Here is a 19,958-nt window from a genome sequence, read left to right as displayed (position 1 = left end):
TCAGGCTTTGTTTGCAAATATGCAGAGTTCTTCATGTTAGCAAATACAAATTAAAAAAATAAAGCTTTACCTGGAGTCAGCAGAGCTTTCCCTTGGACTGGGCAGTAATGTATTTTGGTCTGAAAAGAATCACTGGAAAGGCTTCCGTAAACTAAAAGCAGAGATAACCAGCCAGAAATACTTAAATATGTTTTATCCTAGTGCACACCCTTTACAGGTGGCAGAGGTGCTGAATGTCCCAGCATCTGTCACATGCACCTTCTGAAACAGCTCCCCACATCTGTTCTGTACCATTTTCTTTATCAAATGCCACAGGAAACAAGACCCTCCCCTAAAATATACCCCTGAAAAACACATAATTATTTGTCATCCCCAGCAGCACAGGTGTCTGTGGGGAGCACAGTTGGGGAGGGTGTCTGTGCACATTCCTCCCAGGCAGGGGTGGTGGGAGGCTGGGGGGAAGGCAGCAGCTTTGGTCCTGCTCCAGTGGGTTGTCCAGTGAGTGATTCCTGTTTCCCCTAAGGCTGCCTCTCATTAGCATGAATCGGGGGAAGGGCATAAAAGGCTCCAGTTCATTTTGTGCCTGGAAAAACTTCAAAATGACAGCCAGAGTGTTCTGGCTCCTCTGCCTTGTCATGAGATCACCTTCCAGCTCAGTGGCCGGTAAGTCTGGTACCATTCCAAGTGGGGCTGGGGCGTGTTTGCCTTGGGTGTCAGGGGAGGCTGAACTCATTACCACAAATTCTTGCCCGAGCAGCCCTCTTCAGCTCTAGCCTTTTCAGCAAGTGGAAGCAGTGATCATGTGAGGGCTCAAGAAAGAAACATTTTCAACACGTTTGTGGGATGGGAGTGTAAATTGCAATATTGGATTTGTCAGCATGTGAAAGAAGAGCACCTGCCAAAAGCAGGCAGCTAATGGTGCCATGGGTCCTGCTCACCATCAGTCAGCAGCTGAGGTTTGACTTGCTTCTGTATGTGGGATTTTCTTGTTTGTATGTGGCCTTTCCCTTTTATTCTTCTTCCCCTCATCTGTGAACTCCACGTCTCTAATTTATTTCCACATGCTCTGTGCTGTCACAGGTGCTTGCAGCAAACTGTCCTAAACAGGTTGGGGTTTGTTTTTTTTTGCATTTTAAGTTCCTCACTGATAGTATAGAAGCTGGATATAGAGCTGTTCCATTGGGAAGGGGAAGTCCAGGAGCTGATTATGTTGCAGTTGGATGTCTTAAGTTGCAAGAGCTAGAGAGGAACATGCTGGAGTAGAGAAATGAATCTCAAGGTCCTGAACAGATTGAGTAGAGAAAAATGAACTATTTGTTGATACAATCCATGACTGAGAAGGCATGATTAACTGGTAGAAAAGTACACTTATAAAGCCATGTCCAAAACACCTGTTGAGAGTTCACAACTTCATGTTGAACCATCTCCAAAACACTCTTGCCTATTGCTTTCTTTAGCTTGGACTTCTTCCACCCCTTTCTTCATGGACATTCTTTTGACTTTACATGTGGCCAGTCCAAATATCAGGGAATCTTTCCCATGACAGCAGCTGGTGAGAGAAAAGGGGGAGAAGTGGCAAGGTCAGCAGTTGAGTCAGTTATAGAAGATAAACCAGGACGTTGTTCATCTGTGTGTGTCAAATCTCTCTTTTCACAGGAGGAGTCAGGATCAGCCTCCTACATGATGCTGACCACAGGCAGTGAACACCCAGACAGAGGCTGTGTGTGGGTGAACTGTTTTAAAACTCTGCTGGCTAACTAAAGGCATGCAAAGAAAGGCTAAAGCAAAGGGAAAATCAACAGAAAGAGGAAATTTCTCTCTTCCCAGGGTAAATGGAAAGTTATTTGGCTTTGTGAGGTCCAAGTGATCAAGGTGAAGGTTTAAACAAAGTCTTAAGTGACTTGTGTGAACACTGTCATTAAGCCTTTCAGTTTTTCAATAGATTCCCTGACACTTCCTCATTTTCTCAGCCCTTGTCCTCTCTTTCCATTATTATAAGAAAAATAATGGAAATAATGGAAATAATTGTTGCCCTGCAGCCTAGCTACAGCCCATGGTACCACTAGGGTACAACTATACTACAACCATACAACTCCCTAGTGCAAAAGTCAGAGATCCAGCCCAGTGGATAAAGATCTTTTCAGCAGCATTCAAAGCCCCCCAAAGCTGCTGAAGAGTCCAGATGACATTGTCAATAAGGCATCCCATGGATGGGAAAACCAAATAGTTCTGTTGTCATGGTCTTTTAAACAAGCATCCCAAGTGGCACTGTGAACCTCGTTTCCTCAGATGTTCCCTAGAGATGCAGGCTTTTGAGAAAAGGGTTTGTTTATAAGTCATGTTTTTAATTTGCAACAATAATAAAGTAAAAATGCAAATCTCCTGTCCTTTGCTCACACAGCTGCATTCTCTCTACTGGGCCTTCCATGTCTGAAGAATGAGGAGCTCTACAACATTTCATCTATTGAACTGTTTATCAGTTATATGATTGTATTGTTGGAGGAATCACAGACTGGAGCCTCAAATCCGCCAGGCATACAGAATATAAAAATTAAAATGCCAATTCACTCTCCTTTTTTTTTTCTCTCTCCTTAGGCTCCCAGCCCTATGCTGAGAAACCCAGCAAGACCCTCAGCAAAGATGCTTTTGGTTCAGCAGATGCCTCACCTGGCCAGGTCAAAGTGCCAGCCTGGGGCAGCACCAGAGGGAACCAGACGGAGCGCTGGCTGCTGCATCCAAAGCCTCCTGAAATCATTTCCCTCTCCTCAGACAAAAAGAAACGTGCCAAACCTTCTCTGGAAAACAGCACGGGGCTGAGGAAACACTTCTTGCAGTATGGAGGGGCCCTTCCTCTGGAGAGCCCAGCTGAGGGCTCTTCTCCTGCCTCCTTTGACTTCAACCAGGCCAACAGAAAGCAGGTGGATCGCCGCCTGGCCGAGGCTGCCAACAGTGTCTCAGCTCCCTTCCATCACACAGCATCTTCCTATCAAAAGGTGGTATCCTTAGTGGAGGCTCCTCCTTTTCCAGACTCTGGAGCAGTGGAGGCAGAGGACTGGAACACACTGGATCACTTCAACCGACCTGGAAAGATAATTCCCTCTAAAGGGATCACCAAACCCTCCTGGGTGACCAACCGCCATCCATCCAGCTCACCCAACCACTTCAGTGTGCCCAGGGAAGGTAAGGGGAGAGACTGCTCTGGCAAGGGATATCCTGAGCTTCCCAAAGGCTGGGTGGCCTAATTTGGATGAAATATCTCAAAAAGGGCCCATTGCTGTCCCTCAGTCTGTGTCCCTGTTCCAGATGGTGATAAGGAGAAGGCGTGTCTGAGCGAGTGCAGGAAAGAGAGAGATGAAGTGGAAGCCTACTGCACCAGTGAGTTTGGTAAGTTGTGACCTCCACAGACCATGCAGACAAAGCAGGCACCTTCTTTGTTCATCTTCTACTGACATTTCACTTCTGCTGCTAAGATCCTGTTTCACAGACTATGTGAAATAATTATTAAAGGGCCCATCACAGCTCTTTTTACCTGTACTGTGACAAAAAGTACCAAGTCTTACATTACCCTTCCCCTCCCTTGGGCTAGCAGTGCTCTCTTCTCTGCTTTTCACTCCTGGGAGGAAGGACAATGTTCTTGCTGCTGGTTGGCAGAACTGCAGACCCATTGTTTTAGATACTCTAAGATGAGACATGGTAGCTGTGTAACTTACCTCTTACTAGTTAGAGAACCTCTGTGATTCCAGGGGCTAAAGTTTCAATGAAAATAAAATGGTGAAACAAACAAAAATAAAACTGATCCTCTCTGTGTAGAGGATTCTCCTTGAAGTTCCTTGGGACTTGGTGTCTCCAGTCCTTGTGTTCAAGTTCATGCAGCTAAAGCTGGTAAATTGCCTGGCACTGGTGCAGTGGCTGCTTAAGAGGAAGCATTTTTCTGATGGAAACCTTGATTTGTGCTTAAGTTGTGAAATAGATACCAGCTTTTTCTCACAGTATTTTAAGAGATAAGCAAAATACATGTCTAGTGGTAACAGATGTTTCCATTTGTAGTATATAAACACATTACAAGACATCTGTTTTCTCTAAATGAAGAAGTCAGGAAGTGCTTTCTACAAATACTGTATTTGTTTTTTACCACTTTCATGCATTCCTGTCAGAGGCCTTACAGTAACCTCAGTGTATTCCAGCCTTTAGCATTCATCTTTTACACTGGAAAAGGCAGGTAGGAAAAAGACATTTTGAGCACCACATCAGCCCAAGTTCCACTGCAGTGATCAGAGAGAGCTTCTAATTTCTTTACATTTACTGAGCATTAGAGAATAAATCATTGACTCAAAGTTCTCACTCAGTGGGGCAGGTATAATGCCAGCTGTAGAAGTCCTGTTTGTCTTACCTGCCTCAGTGGTTTTGGCTTTGATTTTTTTCCTGATTCCTGCAGCCAGCTCATCACTCACCAAAATCAGAAGTGGGGTGGGACAGCAGGAAGTGACTGAGCCCACAACATGGCCTGCTTGGTGCCCTTGCCTCTTGGCATGACAAGGTCCTTTGAACAGCTGAAGCATTTGATTATCAGGTCAGCTTTGGACTTCATTTTGCAGTTTTAAATCTGAAAAATTTACATTGATAGGTAAATATCCACTTTTTATATCTCAGGATGGAAAACAGGGCTAAAAACATCACTTTCTTTTGAAACAGTTTATAAACTTCACTAAAACATCTCAGACCTGCAAAGCTCAAGGTGAGCTAACTCAGGGAAAAGCTATAAACTGAAGACCTCATCAAATGTTATTATTTGCCCCATCTCCTGCTTTCAGGACTGCCCAGGACTCTTGCTGACACTTTAAATGAGAGCCTTCACACGTACCCTGACTTGCCACCAAGACACACAACCTGATGGGTGGTTTTTTTTCCCTTAAAACAGCAGTGAATGGAATTGTTTACAACCTGGAAAGACTGGGGAAGGGAGTTCACCTGCTCACCCTCTTGGTGACCCGTGATGGATTGTACAAGATGAGTCGGTTGTATGTTACTCCTGATGGCTTCTTCTCTCGAGTTCACATCTTAGTTGTGGATACTTTAAACTGCAGGAAACCGTGTCCAGACTTTAAACTTGGTAAATAATTCCAGCCAAATCCATTCTGCTATTCCTCCTGCATGCAGTGAAGTTTTAGGCAGCCCTAGTTTAATAGGCTTATCCTGGGTTGTGATAGTTTGGTAGAGAAAAAAAAAAAAAAAGTATTCACTCTAAAACTGAAAGGCTTTTTCCCCCCTTCCAGTTTCCTTAAACTGTCAGGAAAGCACCAATTATGTGAAGAAGTCAGGTAGCAGCACTGCCCTTTCTTAGCTTCACCCATTTCCAACCTGACTGCAAGTTTTCAGAGCTGCAAAAAGCTTTAGCAGGAGCTTAAGCTGCTGTTTTTAAGTACTTTGGGTTTCCCTCTAAATGCAAACTGATCAAATACCAGCATTTCCCCCCAAATCTTCCAATTGCAATTCAAGGCAGTAAGTAATTGTAAATAATTGCAAATAATTGTTTTTGTGCAAGCACAACCCCCGAGTCCCACTGCAGCTACACCAAGCCACAAGCTCAGATCTGTTTCTACAGGGTACAAAATCACAAATTCCCGAACCTGTTGCCCTTAGAGCCAGTGGAGTGGATGAGTCCCTCCTCCTCTTTTTCTTCACAAAAGCCTCGCTTACCTTGCAGGCAGCAGATACATTGTGATGGGCTGGATCTACCACAAGAGACGCCAGATCCCTGCACAGCTCCTGCAGCTCCTGCGAGGGCGCCTGAGGCCGGGGGACGGTTTGCTGAGGAGCAGCAGCAGCTACGTGAAGAGGTTCAACAGGAAAAGGAACTGCAAGGTGCAGGCAGCTCACACCAAATGCAGATAATCCTCCAAGAAACCTCCACCAGCAGCAGAATTCACCGGCCAGAAAGAACCTGGCCACGGGTTAGCAACAGCAGGAGGTAGCTCTTACCTCTGTCTGATGGGACACTTGGTTTTGTGCTTTATAAATGTGAAAATAATCATTTGACTTCATACCTATATATTGGGAAATTTAGCACAGAAGTCACTCAAAGGAACATTAAGTGGGCATGAATCTGCTCCAGCTGTTTTCAGAGCCAGAGGTGGTTATTGCCTCCCCTGCAGTAATGTACCCCTCATCATCTGTAACCATTGTAAAGTCAAACTCTGTTCTAGGTACACAAGGAGTAAATGCTTTCAATCCCTTAACTTTGAACAATCCTGAGGTGATATCAGAGTTTTATCTGTGGCAGATGTCCACTGTGCTCTCACACTATTCTGCCTGAGGGATTACATGCACCTGATTCAAAAGGAACCAACAAAACTAAGGATCATTTGTATTTTGATAACCTCAGATATATCCACCCTACTTTAAAAATTACATCATTGTTCAATCAAGGGCTGGATTTTCACATGAAGCTTACAAAAGAGTTATTTGAGTACATGAATACACTGACTGAAATCAAATCAGGCAACTGCACAACACAAATGCCCAATCAGGCTTACAAATAACTGAGAGTTCATGCCAAAGAATGCAAAATAAACAGGCACTTGCATGCACTTTTTGTTTGCCTGGTTACACTGTCAGCTCCTTAAAAGCTCAGTCCTAGAACTGTGGACTGAATGTCATTTTCCCATGAGGAATATTACCAAGTTTTTACTTGCTCATCAGCAAAGTTACTTTTTCAATCCAAGATACAACCTTTTAGTACATAGTGGGATGGAAGAACCTCTGAAACCTCCACAAATAATGTTGGCTGTTCATGAGCCAGTATTCACAAATCCCAATCTTTACAAGAAACTCACAGAATGTTCATGGGGTTCTGGTTTCACTGTTCCCTGGGTTCTGAAAGATCAAAAAACATTGCTATGATTTAAACAGTGGCATCTCCTCATTCAATGCTGGGGATTTTAAGATGTATATTTATATTTACAACGGGAAAGTGCAGTCTGGCTTTAAAAAAATAAATAAATACAGACAGATACAATGTGACTCAGAACAGGAATAGAGCATAGGAGCCAAATACCAAAAGGAAACATAATAGCCTCCTGGCTATTACTCCTGGCTCTATTATAGGATAGAAATTTACTTGTAGCTTATGTCTACCTAAAAAAATATGCTGTCTCTCTTTTGTTAAATGAAATTTTGCATGGTCTACAGCATACATAGAATTTGCTAGAGAGACTTTGAGGGGGGCTTTGATTTGGCAGAATGATTGTTCCTGGCAAGGAATCCAAGCACAGGAGTGGACTGGGAGGGACAGAAGGAAGGAGATGGGCATCTTGAGTTTGTTTCTATTTTCAGCTGCAGTCCAGGGACTCACCAGCAAGTCCTCCATTTGCCCAGAACACTCATTAAGCACCATTCCCCACCCCCAAGACATTATTGTAACCTAAAACAGGCAACGTGTGGGTACAAGAATAACATCCACAGCAACAGCTCATGTTGATTGTCTCTTGGAAGAGATAAATAGTTGTACACCCGTGCTCAGGACATCCAAAGCCTGAGTGCAATGCCAGTAAACACTGACACACAAATTCTGCACCACTCTCAGATACAGCTATTGCCCCAGGATCCAGCCTGAAGAGGAATCTGTGTTCTGGTTTTGTGTTACAGAGTCATCATACCCTTCCTTTCTTGCTTGGAAAATCACTCCTTAAAACATTATCACAGCAAACTAAGGAACAAGCCACTGGATTTCACAGCCCAACTGAAATACAGCTGGAGCAGGAGCAAACCATCCTTACTTCTTACCTGGCTTTCACATGCTAGCATGGTACTGAACAGAAATTAAAAAAATCCTAGAGCAAGTGGATTTCCACAATCTTGCACTCACTAGAACAAAAACCTGAAGCATGGAAGGACAACACTTACATGCAGTAGCTCCCATAGTAATTTTGGTACCTTACAGTTAAGAATTTTTTCCCCCAGCAGGTTAAGCATGGAAATTCTGCAACCAATACACAGAAATTTAAGTGCACAAATACACTGTTATTTTTTTGCCTTTCAAGGGCTTTACTCAAGGCTTTTGGGTAAGCCCAACTTGTTATTCTACTTTATATATCCATTAGCTGTTGCATGACCTACATCTAGACCAAGGATAATTGCTTCAAATTTGTTTAAGGAGATAAAAAAAAAAAAAAGAAAATCAAGCTTGTTCACGGGGTCCAAGTCTGTGTTACAATACAAGACCACTTTGAAAAAAATGTTGCAATAATTTATAAAATACAAAGAGGACTGAACAGAGGTGACATCTTACCAACTTACCATGCATTTAAACAAGGCATTCGTTACAAGTGATGTATTTTCAGTTCCCCCATTAAACTCTAAAAGATCACCACAGATTAATCATGAAAAGCACCTCAACTACTCGATTGCAATCGAAAACACAGAAAATGGGCTCTCAGCAGGATTAAATTGTACATATTGATTATTTCCTTTATCAATCTGATTCACTGGCAACTGTACATATTCTGGCAAAGCCAAGGACCTGTATACCATAACATTATCAAATGTTTCATTAGAAACACCACCAAATCCATGTCAAACACATTACTTTATTTGTCTAGGATGACGTGTCCTATACGGTACAAAAAAAAGTACTCTTCAGTTTGCCACAATTTGTTAAAAACATAGCAATCTATTGCCTACAGGTAGGAAAGTTGTAAATGTCATATATTTATATATGAATAAGTAGTACAGAAATACTGTCATGTTTTGATGAGATGCAGGATATGTTTAAATGCTGTTAGAAGTTGAGATTTTTCCTTTTTGCATTAAAAACACAATGCATACAATATGCAGCATTTTTTTTTTAAACGTCAAAGGACAACATAACCTATAAATGCAACTACTCTTCCTTAACTTTAAGAAGCATAAATGGATAATTGTTTTCACATTGAACAATTATTTTTAATTTTCACATATAGGTTAAATGACAACATTTGTATGTACAAAAAAATCACGGGGTTCATTAGATCAAAATTATCCCAGAAGAACCTGTACACCTGAGCCTGGAAGTGTAAGAAAGTGTGGTCAGTAGCAACATCTTTTTAAGAAAAATAACAGAAGAGGTTCTTGCATAGCAAGGTGTGAGGTTAAACCCAAAAGGAGCTTATCCATAAACTGGGTAAATCCCAAACTGCTGCAGACCAGAAGCTAATTGTGAATTAGTGCAAAAGCTCGCCAAATGGCTGAGGAGCTGCATACAAACCATGGCTGATGAACTGTGGACAGGCAATAGGAGTAAATAATTTACATCCATGAAGTGGGAGTGACAGAGGGGGAGGAACAGCAACGTTGTTTGCAACCTGCATCTGGTTGTGGTTTCAGTTTGTCCCTCCTGACAGCACTCCTGACTCCGGAAACAACGAGCAGTCCTGAACGCCTCGTGAAGGTCTAATGACACTTGGTGCTTTACATTCCTACAGCACTTGGCAAAATATCACTTAATTCAGTGGTGGGCAGTGACATTTCACAAAATACTTCCTACCGTGTTATCTGTTACAGTAATTTTGGCACCACTGGAGAAATCTTATAAAGGGATAACAGCTGCTACAGAATGAGACGTGGTGAACGCCACCTCTGGAGCAAAATCCAGTCCGATCTCCCTGGCCACTTCCCTCCCCTACTGAAATATCTGAACAGATCCCCAAAGTGTTACAAACACATTAGTGCACACTCAGACACCTACATGTGTGGGGAGAACAATGATCTCCATTTATTTTGTTTCATATACATCCATATTTTGAATTTTAATACAAAAGAAAAAAATTAGAATCTGACAAATGTTTACAAACAAGATACCTTCAAATAGATTTTACTCATTTCAGTCTGGTGCAGAGTAAATGACAAATTGTACTGTTATATCCAAGGCAACAGAGTCTGTAGTCCATGACCACTTAGCCCAACTTTTCTGCAAGCTTAATTGTTTTTTTATCTACCATGAACGATAAACTCCTTGTTGATTCCCAGTTCTGTGTGTGTGCACATGTGTACATAGCAGCTCCTTTCATAGAAAGAAAAGACATCTAGAGGTCTTCTTGTACTTTTACCTACAGGAATCATGTTAAGATACAGAATGGATTACATGTAACCGGGGCTGGATTTTATAAGAAAAAATAATTAGCTGACAAATGAGGGCAGCAATAAAAAAGCGTCTTTTTTGCAACAATAAATAAATACAGTCAAAGTTTTCTGTGTGGACTCTAAACCAGCTTCTTCACTGAAGAACAGACGTGGCATTTCCATGGAGTTAAACGTGACCCCATTTACTGTATCTTTTTTTCTTCCTCTCTTTCTCTCTCTCTCCTTCAACAAAACAAAGATTTCCTGCTTCTGCCACAATAGTACAACAATTTGATCTTGACAAGAAAGTGGTGCTGCTGATTTTTTATTTCTTTGTCCTTTGGACAAAATAAGCCAAGAATAGAATTTTGACTGTTGTGACCAATAAAAACGCAGTTTATGTCAAGTCTTGTCAGGATAACCTGACTAAAAACATCTGGCTTCTTAATTAAAAATTTTCAGACAACCAGATTCTTGCTCGTGTGTTAGGTTAACACGCTGAACTCTAAGAAGCTGTAGACTGCAGTTTGTTGTTATGGGACCTGCAGAATACAGAAGAAAGTGAAGAATTAAGCACCCTTCATTTTGGAGAACACAGTTGCTGCAAGGTGTTGCCAAATGTAAATCATCACGAGGGAATTCCCACCATGTTCCATGTCATTTTTTTAGCCTTTCAGATAAAAAGAGCACTTAAAATAATTCTCTCCGAATTTTTTCTCCTACAGTGTAGAAGTAGCTCAGTACTTGTAAAATTCAGGATGTCACTGGAATATTCCAAAATGCCTGAAATCAGTTTTACATAAAAGTAGTCCATCAAAAGGAAAGCAATAAGACATTTTAAATAGTGAATATTTATAAGGTATGCTTTGCTTAAATTTATTCCAGAAGACTTTGGATTAACTTAATAGGAAAAAAACCCAAAACTGAACAGGCATGTTAAAAATCCCATTTTTTGCTAATCAGAGGTGAGCAAAACTCCTCCTTGACATTGACAGTTTTATTAGTGACTGAAAATAAAACAATAAAATACATGGTTTTCAATATGAATTTTTCTTTTTTTTTTTTTTTTTTTCAATACAGTATTTGAGGAATGGGACAATTTTTTTGCTAATACAGTTAGGGCTACCAGCACATGTTTGCTGGTAACGAAAGCCAAAAGCCCAACAACATTTACTTTTTGGACAAATGATCTGGATTTTTAGGGCAGTTTAATGTCATTGGATTGTACAATAAAAGAAAAGTGACCCCAACATCCAGTTCTGACGCCAGTTAAAAAGTTCACACTAAAGATATCACAATCTGCAAGAAAAGAAAGGACATGGATGGTATAAATGAAAAACAAGAACAAATAAGATGCAGTGATGAAATCTGTGTGCAAGCAGTGGATGCTGGATAACCAGCTAAAGCAAGATAATGGAAACATGAGTTGAAAAACACCTGATAAAAATCATTAATACAGTATTACATTGGAAGGAAATTGCTGGACTAATTCATTTGATCTCATCCCTTCTTATCAGTCCTGCTCTTGTTGCATACAGAAAATGACAGCTTCCAATATAATGGATATAAAGTGAAGCTTTCAATTTAGTTAATTACAAATTGATATAATCTTGCATGATTGTCTCTGCTACACGTAGCAGTCTGCTACACTTCTGGCTGTTCCAGTCAGAAGGACAAAGTTTACTACAAATATACAATTTCTGAGTAATGCTGAAAGGCATCCAACATTTGTAACTCAGTTGGCTTCTGCTGGAACACAGCAGTGTTCTCTGTCAGTGTTTTGGGGAAGCTGCTTTAGGAACAGCTGTATGAAATACCACATTATGATTTCACTAGTGCCATACAACTCCCATGTACGTGCTACCAGACAGAACTGGCAAGCAATAGAAAAATTGTGGGAGAGCAGTATATTCTTTTCCAAGCATGATTACATTAGGGGAAACCTTCTACAGAAAAACATTATTTAAAAATGTGTGTTTATTTTAAAACAGTTAATTTTGAACTGTGCTTAGTTTTCCATGACGTACTTAAACTTGACTTATTCTCTGTTTTATATATACTAAGTTAGATGATGAGAGAAGGTAGTAAAAATAAAGATTTTTTTTCATTTCTTTCATTGGATTATAAGGTTAATGGAGGGCTGTCTCTTTTTAGTATCTGCAAAGCTTTTAATGCACAGTAGAACATTATTAGAACTCAGAAAAACACAGTATTTGTCCTGATCAGAAATTATTTTTATGAAGTTTTCTGCAGCAATGAATTCAAGCATTATTCAAATTTTCTACCTTTATGATACTGCCCAAATTTGCATTTAACAGTTAATTTTGAATAAACATGACAAAGTAACCTCTACAAAAAAAAACATGTAAGCTGTAATGACACCTGCCTATTATAGAACATTTTTTTCCCCTTTAAAAGAAGAGCAGTTGTCCTGGAAAGTGCAAGGAGAGGGAAATCCTTGTATGAGTGCAAAGAAAGCTTATAAAAGCATCAAGGAGAGTTGAGGGGGTAGGAGAACATCTCTGATTAGGATTACTTTCAGCTTACCTGCTTGCCTTAAATCCTTTTAGTTTCTGTACAAAGAATGATTCAAGAACTTCTGCACATTGGTAAAAAGGGGAGTCACTGGGATTGTAGTAGCGGCAGTTATCAAAAATTTTGGTCATATCTGCCACAAACTCCGTGACCTTTTTGTAGTAACGTTTCAGTATTCTTTCTTCCATGGTGGCAAGGTCTTTAAAGAAACCAAAGATGATTAAAATGAGACATTTTTGTGCTCACCAGAATCTCACATTGTCAGACTGTGGGAATCAAAGCCTATCCAGGTTTGTCACTGTGCCAGGGATGCTGGTTGGGAGGTGGGGGTACCACTAAGTCTCCATCAGAACAAACATTTATTCCTGAATATGCTGTGTGCAGCTAAATCAAAACACAAGTATCAAAATGACCTTGGAAAACATGGGTCCTTGCAGGAAGGGTTTATTTTTTTTTTCTTGAAGAAATTAAGGACAAAAACCAGTCAGAAAATCTGGCTTCAGTTACTTGTACTTAATTTTCTTTACAGCTCACACTGAGACCAAGTCATGTGTGAACCTGCAGCAGCTATCTAAAGCTGCTCATTATTTATCTGAATTCATGACCTGCTTTGAATGAATTATTAGTTTCCATGGGTATATGCACATTACCATATGGCACAGATGAAAGAGATTTCAAGGATCATGTAAAATGCTAATGCTCTCAATCTTACTGACTACACACATTAATGGGACCAGAAAGGTGAAGTAAGCAGCAATTGTCCCCTTTTCATCAAATGTAAACTAAAAAGAAGAAGAGGAACAAGATCTGCAAATTGCAAGAATAGCTGTCTGAATCTATTGTGGCAATTCTGGCTGGAAAAACAGTGACCTGCCCTTGGAAAATACCCTTACAGTGCTTATTATGAAATCCCAGTAATGCCAGAATATGTGAAAACAAATATTTTTGGGCCTGAATTACCTATTTTAAATATATCTGTTTTTATCTTACAACTGTATTTTCCTGTTGGTTGTTTGAAAGAGCTCAATGAACTTTTGTTTTCTTCACTCAATCACCATATGCTTAATTATCATTTGAGCTTCCTTTATAAACATTAATCCATCAGTTAAGGAATTGGGATTGTACAGCATTTTTGTAACACAATCCAAAACTTTGGAAGAGAAAGGGAGGCTATTTCTAAGCAAAATATTATTTTTAGCCACCATACTGCTATTCTGCCAAGACACTAAATTTAACTTCCCTATTTTCAGGATGAACAAGGTGTAGGTGTAGGGAAAGCTGAAATGATACACTAGTTCTTCTCAGATGCATGACAAGGTATTTGGTTTGTTTTCCCTGATTAACTGCAAAACATAGCTGAGATCCCTGGATGGAAATAGTCAGCAGGTAATTAATTTGATATTCAAAAAACCCAAATTCACTCACCCACACCATTGCTCAGAAACACTTACCCATTGGTTCTTTAATAACACCATAATAATCTGGTGCATCATTGGGATCTACTGGTTCTAGGAATGGCCATGCCATCTTGTGAGCCTGTCAGGAAAATGAGATAAAATAACAAAAATTACCACAATTTAGTAGCTAAATATTTTCATTGTATCTTTATCTGTTGGGGTCTAGGGTTGAATCTAAGGAAGAAGTGCAGCTTTGTAGGAAAGGATCTCATCTGATGAGATGAGAACTCATTCTCATCTCTCTGGGTAAAGCATTAATGGTCAATGGCAATGGCTGAAGGGTTGGTCTTGAAAACAGGAAACATGAAATTCAGACATAACAGGACACTCTGCTAACCAGGCTGCACAGAAAGACACCCAATGAATTTACTGAGAGTGCCTGGCACTTTGCACCTAGAAACAGGCCACTCTTTTCACTTCCAAGTACTCTGAAATTTATCAGTTTTCACGAATGTAGAACAGTGCAATGTAGAACTGTAGAACAGTGTAGAACACTGTAAATGTAGAACAGTGCAAAATATTACTCTTTGAGGATTTCTGTAAAATGTAGAACAGTGCAAAATATTACTCTTTGAGGATTTCTTACAGCACAAGTATTCTATCAAAATCTTTGAAAGTTCTTTACAGTTAAAGCAGCAACTACATTTGGGTGTGGCAAATAAACCAGAAAGATACTGCAAGAGACTGATGTCATTCTTATTATCAGGATGTCATCATCCAGAGACTGCTGAGATTAGTGATTAGACTCTGGGAAGCAGAGATTCTGCAATCAGAAATCAGAGAAAACTAATCTGAAAAAAGAAAAAGAGCTTAGCTATTTCCTTTTTAAAAGCTCTCAAACAATAACTGGAGGAGAAATCAAAACTTCCTCCAGGACTCACTATGTCCTGAGCTGTTTAAACACTCTCCACCTGCCTGCAACCCTTGTTCTCACCTGTAAGGATCGTAGCACTCTTCTCAAACCTTCATAATCTTTATCAGTGAGTGGGCTGAGCACAGTCATGGCATCTTCTGTGGACTGGCACTGTGGACACACATACTCATCAATGAGATCAGCCTCACTCTGTAAGATGCCCACACAGCGCCCGTGGTACCAGTTCTGACATCGGTCGCAGCCAATGTAAAATCTGCAAGACCCCAAAAAAAATGTTAGTGACTCAATCTGGTTAAAGGTTATACTTAGATTCATCACCCTGCCATCCTCTGCACACAAACAGATACTTGGCATGATAAAATACATCAGTGTGACACAGTATTAACACAGACAAACTCTAATTACAGTAATAAAAGTGGTTTTGTATCTGACCAGCAAGGTGAACTACAGACAGTTTCAAAATTAGGTCCTGAATTTTATATTAAGCACTTTCAAGCAATCAGGATTTCAAAAATCATGCCTCTGCTTTAGAGTTGAAAGGAACACTGTAATGCCAAGTCTTCATCCAACCTCCATCCCAAAACAATTCAAGATACATCTTGCACAAACTGGATTACAACTAGGGCTTGTTTCACTCTGTACAGATATTTTTCATATGGAAGCTTCAGTCCTGTAGTTGAATGCAGAAGGGGTATTCTAGGACACAAAGCCCTACAGTAAGATACCAACCATATACCCCCAAATTAAAATTGTTTTCCATCCAGATCAAATTAAAGCACAAAAAAAATCCACCAGATACTACATTTATCTTTTAATCTTTCTAGCCATCCCTTGTTAAAAAAGAGTAAACCCCCCAACAATTTTTTAAAAAACAAAAAAAACCCAAAGAAACCCCAAACACATTACATTTCGACCACCCTGAAAAATGTCACTTTTCCTAAACATTTACTGCATAGAAACATTTTGGAGAGGGAGACAATTACTGAAAAGCATTTTGTATCACGAAGGAACACAACATATGCAGAATAACGTCTTTTTTTTTTTTCTTTGCAAGGAACAGGTAACCACAGTCAGAGCAGTTTGCTACCTAAACATTAAATAAGAGGTTCTTATCCGAACTCACTGTGACTCATCATAAGGTGTTCTGCAGATACAGTACAATTCCTCACTGCTGCCCTCTTGTGCCCGTTTACAATCATTACAGATGTACACATCCATTTTCTTAGCCTCCTTTTCTGTGATGCCAACACATTCTCCATGATACCAGTTAGTACAAAGATCACAGCCAATATAGAACCTAAAAGTGTTCACAATGAAAATGACAATGTAATTGTCATTTCAAATGGCATGGCACTTTTTCCCTGCACTTCTCTCTGATGCACTTTCTTGCTGACCCACTTTCTTCAATGTTCTGTCTGGGTTTCCCTGCTTCCTAGAGCCCTCACAAACTAACATGCTGCTGCTATACTGTCAGTAAGGTGACTTGGGCCAGTTTTAAATTGACAGTTCATTAAAATGCACATCAATAGGTGACCAGACTTGGACAAAACTGGGCTAAAAACGTCTGTCTCCAATGTGTTGTGTTTGAAAAACTGTAAAAGGCACAAAAAGACAAGGCCAAAGAAAAAGATGTACATTTTCAAAACTGCAGCTGAAGAGCCACTGAAACGTTTCTTTAAGATTTGAAAATGTAGGTCTCAGTTAATTTAAAAAACAAAAGCAAAGCGCAAACACCAGGTAGGAGTTACAGGAACACTACAAAGAACATGCATACCAGCCATGTGTAGGATACATATTGGTATAACATGAACGAAAGAAAATTGGGTCAGGACATGGTTGTGTCAATTTTAAATTTTTTTGGGGGGTGGGGGCACTGAAAAACAGCTATGAAACTACTGAAAACTGCAACAAATTGGAATGTGGACCATTCTTCAGAGAATGATGTCTGCTCTCAGACACAGCTATGTGACAGAACCAGGTATGGTATGACACAAAGTGAAGGGAACCAGGTAGAGAATCATGTGAATGGGACCTTGCACAGAATGATGTGACAAAACTGTAAAATATTATGCAAGGATGTTTGACATTTCGTGTATGGATATCTCAAAACGTGCCTATGACTGGTGACATTCAACCAGATGGGCAAAGTTACACATCCATTCTCTCTGCCTAAGCAAAAGCAAGCTGACTCAGAACCTCCAGATTCCTACACTGCAGAGATCATCACCTGCCATCCATCCTCACTGCACCTCTGCAAGCACCAACCCCTGAACCAGCACACACCAACAACAGGATGGTAGCCAGCACCTGTTGCACAAAACAAGCATCTCTCATTTCCTGGGCCTCTGCGTAAGTTCCAGAAACTCAGATTCTGCCTTTTCTCTTCATCTTCAGTCAGACAACTCCTGGAAAGAAGTATCCCACAACCCAGCCCTCCATAAAGAACACACAGAGCTCTCTGACAACTAGAGACAACAATTTAACAACTCTTCTCTTTCCCTAGATACTTATTTCTAGGTGTAGATGCCAAACCTTGCCACTAGGACCGTGGGACAAGTGCCACACGGTGCTTTAACATGTTGGAATCTGAGCAGGAATGTCAGGATTCCCTTACCAACCATCCTTAAACACAGTATCAGCAAATCCCTGCAACCCTGGAGTATCACAAGTGAGAAGTAGACCATAAGAGACTTGCAGTAAAAATCACAACACAGAGTTACTTTTGAGGATTTACTAAATTCTAAAAAAATGCATTGGGTATTCATAATATACTATAAATCAGCTTTTCAAGCAGCACATCTAGATTTTGTGGAGTAGAAAAGAGACACCAGAGGAAGAGGAGTATCTGATGCCTATGTATGTGAAAATAAAAAATATTTACCAGATAACTGTTTTAAAATCTGACTAATCTCTTCCCAAACAGTGAAAAGATAACATAATTCAAAAGTACAGCCGTGATTTGTAAGACGCTAAAATTCAGAATTCACAAAAAAGAAAAGCAGTACAGTTGGATCATATCACTAAGGATATGATATACAAGATTACTGATGTTCCATTTTCTTGAAGTTTCATTCCATGCATTTAAGCACAGTTCTTGATTCAGGCTATCAAAATTCATTCTGTGACCACATTTTTCATCAGCTTACTCAAACGCCCAATGACGTCAAGAGTTACTCTGACAATTAAATCCTTTTGCTCATTTTATCTTCTTTTTGTGACAGGTCTGTCACTAACAACAGAAGCAGTAATGCACAGACCTTTGCTATCACAAGAAAATAAGAACAGGGGATCCCCCTCAGGTTTACTGGATGACAGAATGCCCAACACAACCTGTTCTTACTGTAAGTGACACCAGTGACATCCCCTACATGGAACAGTGCATTAACAACCAGGGCATCACAAGTCTGCTGCTTCTACAGCAGCTCCAAGAGCAGTCCCATTTCCCACATGGATGTAATGGTCAGAGCTGCTGAACAACCAAGGTGACTTCTATGTCACATAGAAACAAAAAAATTAAAAATTTTTAAAAGTGTAAAAGGAACTTCAAGAGCTCCTCTAGCCCTGACCCTACATTTGGAATGGAAGAACCATTACTGGAGTGAAAGCACTACTCCACCTCTATGGCTTCCTTCTCTTACCAGCATTTAAACCACCACTAAATAGCACCAATTAATACCTTTTGGTATTGTCACTTGTTCAGAAGATATATATGAATTTATTTTACCTGCATCTCTACACAGCTATCAGATGTTAACTCACTAACTGTATCACTATTAGTCACTTCTAGCTTAAGCAGGAATGCATACCACTATACACCAAGCCACTGAATCTTCCAATCCACCACTTCCTACTTTGTATGTAACAAATATCTTCCCTCAATCACAGTCACAATCAAACTACAGAGAACTGCAGTTTTCACTTTGTCAAATGCTTACATATTCATTTACCAACCCTGGGATGTAAATTACAACACATGGAAAACACTTCTAACCGAAACATTGTCCAAAGTGAACTGCAGTCCAGTAACTTGGAACCCCTTTTGCTGGCTATTGACTTACAAAAAAAAAAAAGTAATTTATTTGAAGACGGTACCAAAGCCATTTCTAAAGAACATCAGCTACTGAACTTCTTCTTAAGATACTGCTCAAACCAAAGTGTCACTTGCTTCCGAGGCAGAGGCAAAACGGCAAAGAAAGAATAACAGAGCGGAGGAAAAAAAAGAAAAAAGAGTATGTGCATGTGAGACAGAAAGGTCATACAATGGAAACATGCAAACAAGTAAAACTATAAATCACATACATTAACAGCATAAATCAAGAATGTTAACAGTTTTGTAACTTCTAGTGGAAAACAGACTTTATTCCTTGTACCTTAGTGATCACTGCAATGACACCTGATACTCTAATCTCCAGATCTAGAACTACCTTGCACTAACAGCTAAACACTAAACCTACAGCTAAGAAAACACAGTAAAAAGCTGTGGCATTCACTACTCACTTAGACTCATCATAAGGCGTTTTACAGATGCAGTAAAGCTTTGTGTCCTTCTTTGTTTCCTTTGAGGTAGTAGAAATCATTTTCTTTTTCTTGGACTTGGAAGCTGACGAGTCTTTCTCCTCCTCTCGTTTTCTCTTCTGGGAGGACACAGCCATGGGGAGGGTGGTGGAAGAGGAGGAGGAGGAGGAAGAGGAGGAGGATGAAGAGGTGGAGGTGATGCTGGCTGCGTGCTGCTGGGGTGGTGGTGGTGGAGGAGGTGGTGGTGGTGGCGGTGGCGCGGCGGCTGCAGCGGCTGCGGCTGCAGCAGCAGCTGCCTGGGCTTTTTCTTTTTCTTTCTTAATTTTAGCCAAGTCTTTCCTTAGCTCCTCCTGAAGTACATTAAATGAATAGAGAGGAAGACACTTCATATGGTTATACCAGGACAGCATTAAAATCTAGACATAAACCCCTATGCTTAACCAAAAGGAGATACATAAAGCCATTTAAACGCACAGTTCTTT

The 19,958-nt window shown here is 40.2% G+C and overlaps 2 protein-coding genes across 23 annotated transcripts in view; one reads left to right on the top strand and one right to left on the bottom strand.

The window, feature by feature from the left end:
- The first annotated feature begins 469 nt into the window (after window positions 1-469).
- On the top strand, window positions 470-10,222 carry C20H17orf58 (chromosome 20 C17orf58 homolog). 2 transcript variants are annotated; one of them, XM_071764192.1, is made up of 5 exons: window positions 470-663; window positions 3,028-3,180; window positions 3,304-3,384; window positions 4,919-5,110; window positions 5,705-6,007. In XM_071764192.1, exons 1-5 carry the CDS (start codon window positions 540-542, stop codon window positions 5,890-5,892), a joined length of 738 nt encoding a protein of 245 aa, XP_071620293.1. In that variant the 5' UTR covers window positions 470-539; the 3' UTR covers window positions 5,893-6,007. The 2 variants fall into 2 exon arrangements, with proteins under 2 accessions (XP_071620293.1, XP_071620292.1); XM_071764191.1 differs by having other exon boundaries at window positions 486-663; window positions 2,596-3,180; window positions 5,705-10,222.
- BPTF (bromodomain PHD finger transcription factor) overlaps window positions 9,725-19,958 on the bottom strand; it is a 49,520-nt gene continuing 39,286 nt past the window's right edge. For 17 of the 21 annotated variants that reach the window (XM_071764167.1, XM_071764179.1, XM_071764181.1 and 14 more), the window contains 6 exons: window positions 19,459-19,826; window positions 16,085-16,258; window positions 15,022-15,214; window positions 14,082-14,166; window positions 12,643-12,829; window positions 9,725-10,637 (listed from right to left, as the gene is read on the bottom strand). In XM_071764167.1, coding sequence (XP_071620268.1) covers window positions 10,601-10,637; window positions 12,643-12,829; window positions 14,082-14,166; window positions 15,022-15,214; window positions 16,085-16,258; window positions 19,459-19,826 — 1,044 coding nt within the window. In that variant the 3' untranslated portion in view covers window positions 9,725-10,600. Of the gene's footprint in view, window positions 10,638-11,252; window positions 11,395-12,642; window positions 12,830-14,081; window positions 14,167-15,021; window positions 15,215-16,084; window positions 16,259-19,458; window positions 19,827-19,958 lie in introns of those variants that run through there. The other 4 variants (XM_071764170.1, XM_071764184.1, XM_071764178.1 and 1 more) reach the window with 2 other exon arrangements.

This window comes from Heliangelus exortis, chromosome 20 (genome assembly GCF_036169615.1).
Source record: "Heliangelus exortis chromosome 20, bHelExo1.hap1, whole genome shotgun sequence".
Classification (NCBI taxonomy): Eukaryota; Metazoa; Chordata; class Aves; order Apodiformes; family Trochilidae; genus Heliangelus; species Heliangelus exortis.
Note: the sequence above shows the minus strand (reverse complement) of the source record. Positions and strands in the feature narration are given on the sequence as shown.

Coding starts and splice junctions, on each gene's coding strand:
- C20H17orf58 (XM_071764191.1), top strand. CDS start 540: ATGAATCGGGGGAAGGGCATAAAAGGCTCCAGTTCATTTTGTGCCTGG. Junction 664..2,595: donor ACCTTCCAGCTCAGTGGCCG/GTAAGTCTGGTA, acceptor CTCTCTCCTTAG/GCTCCCAGCCCTATGCTGAG. Junction 3,181..3,303: donor CTTCAGTGTGCCCAGGGAAG/GTAAGGGGAGAG, acceptor TCCCTGTTCCAG/ATGGTGATAAGGAGAAGGCG.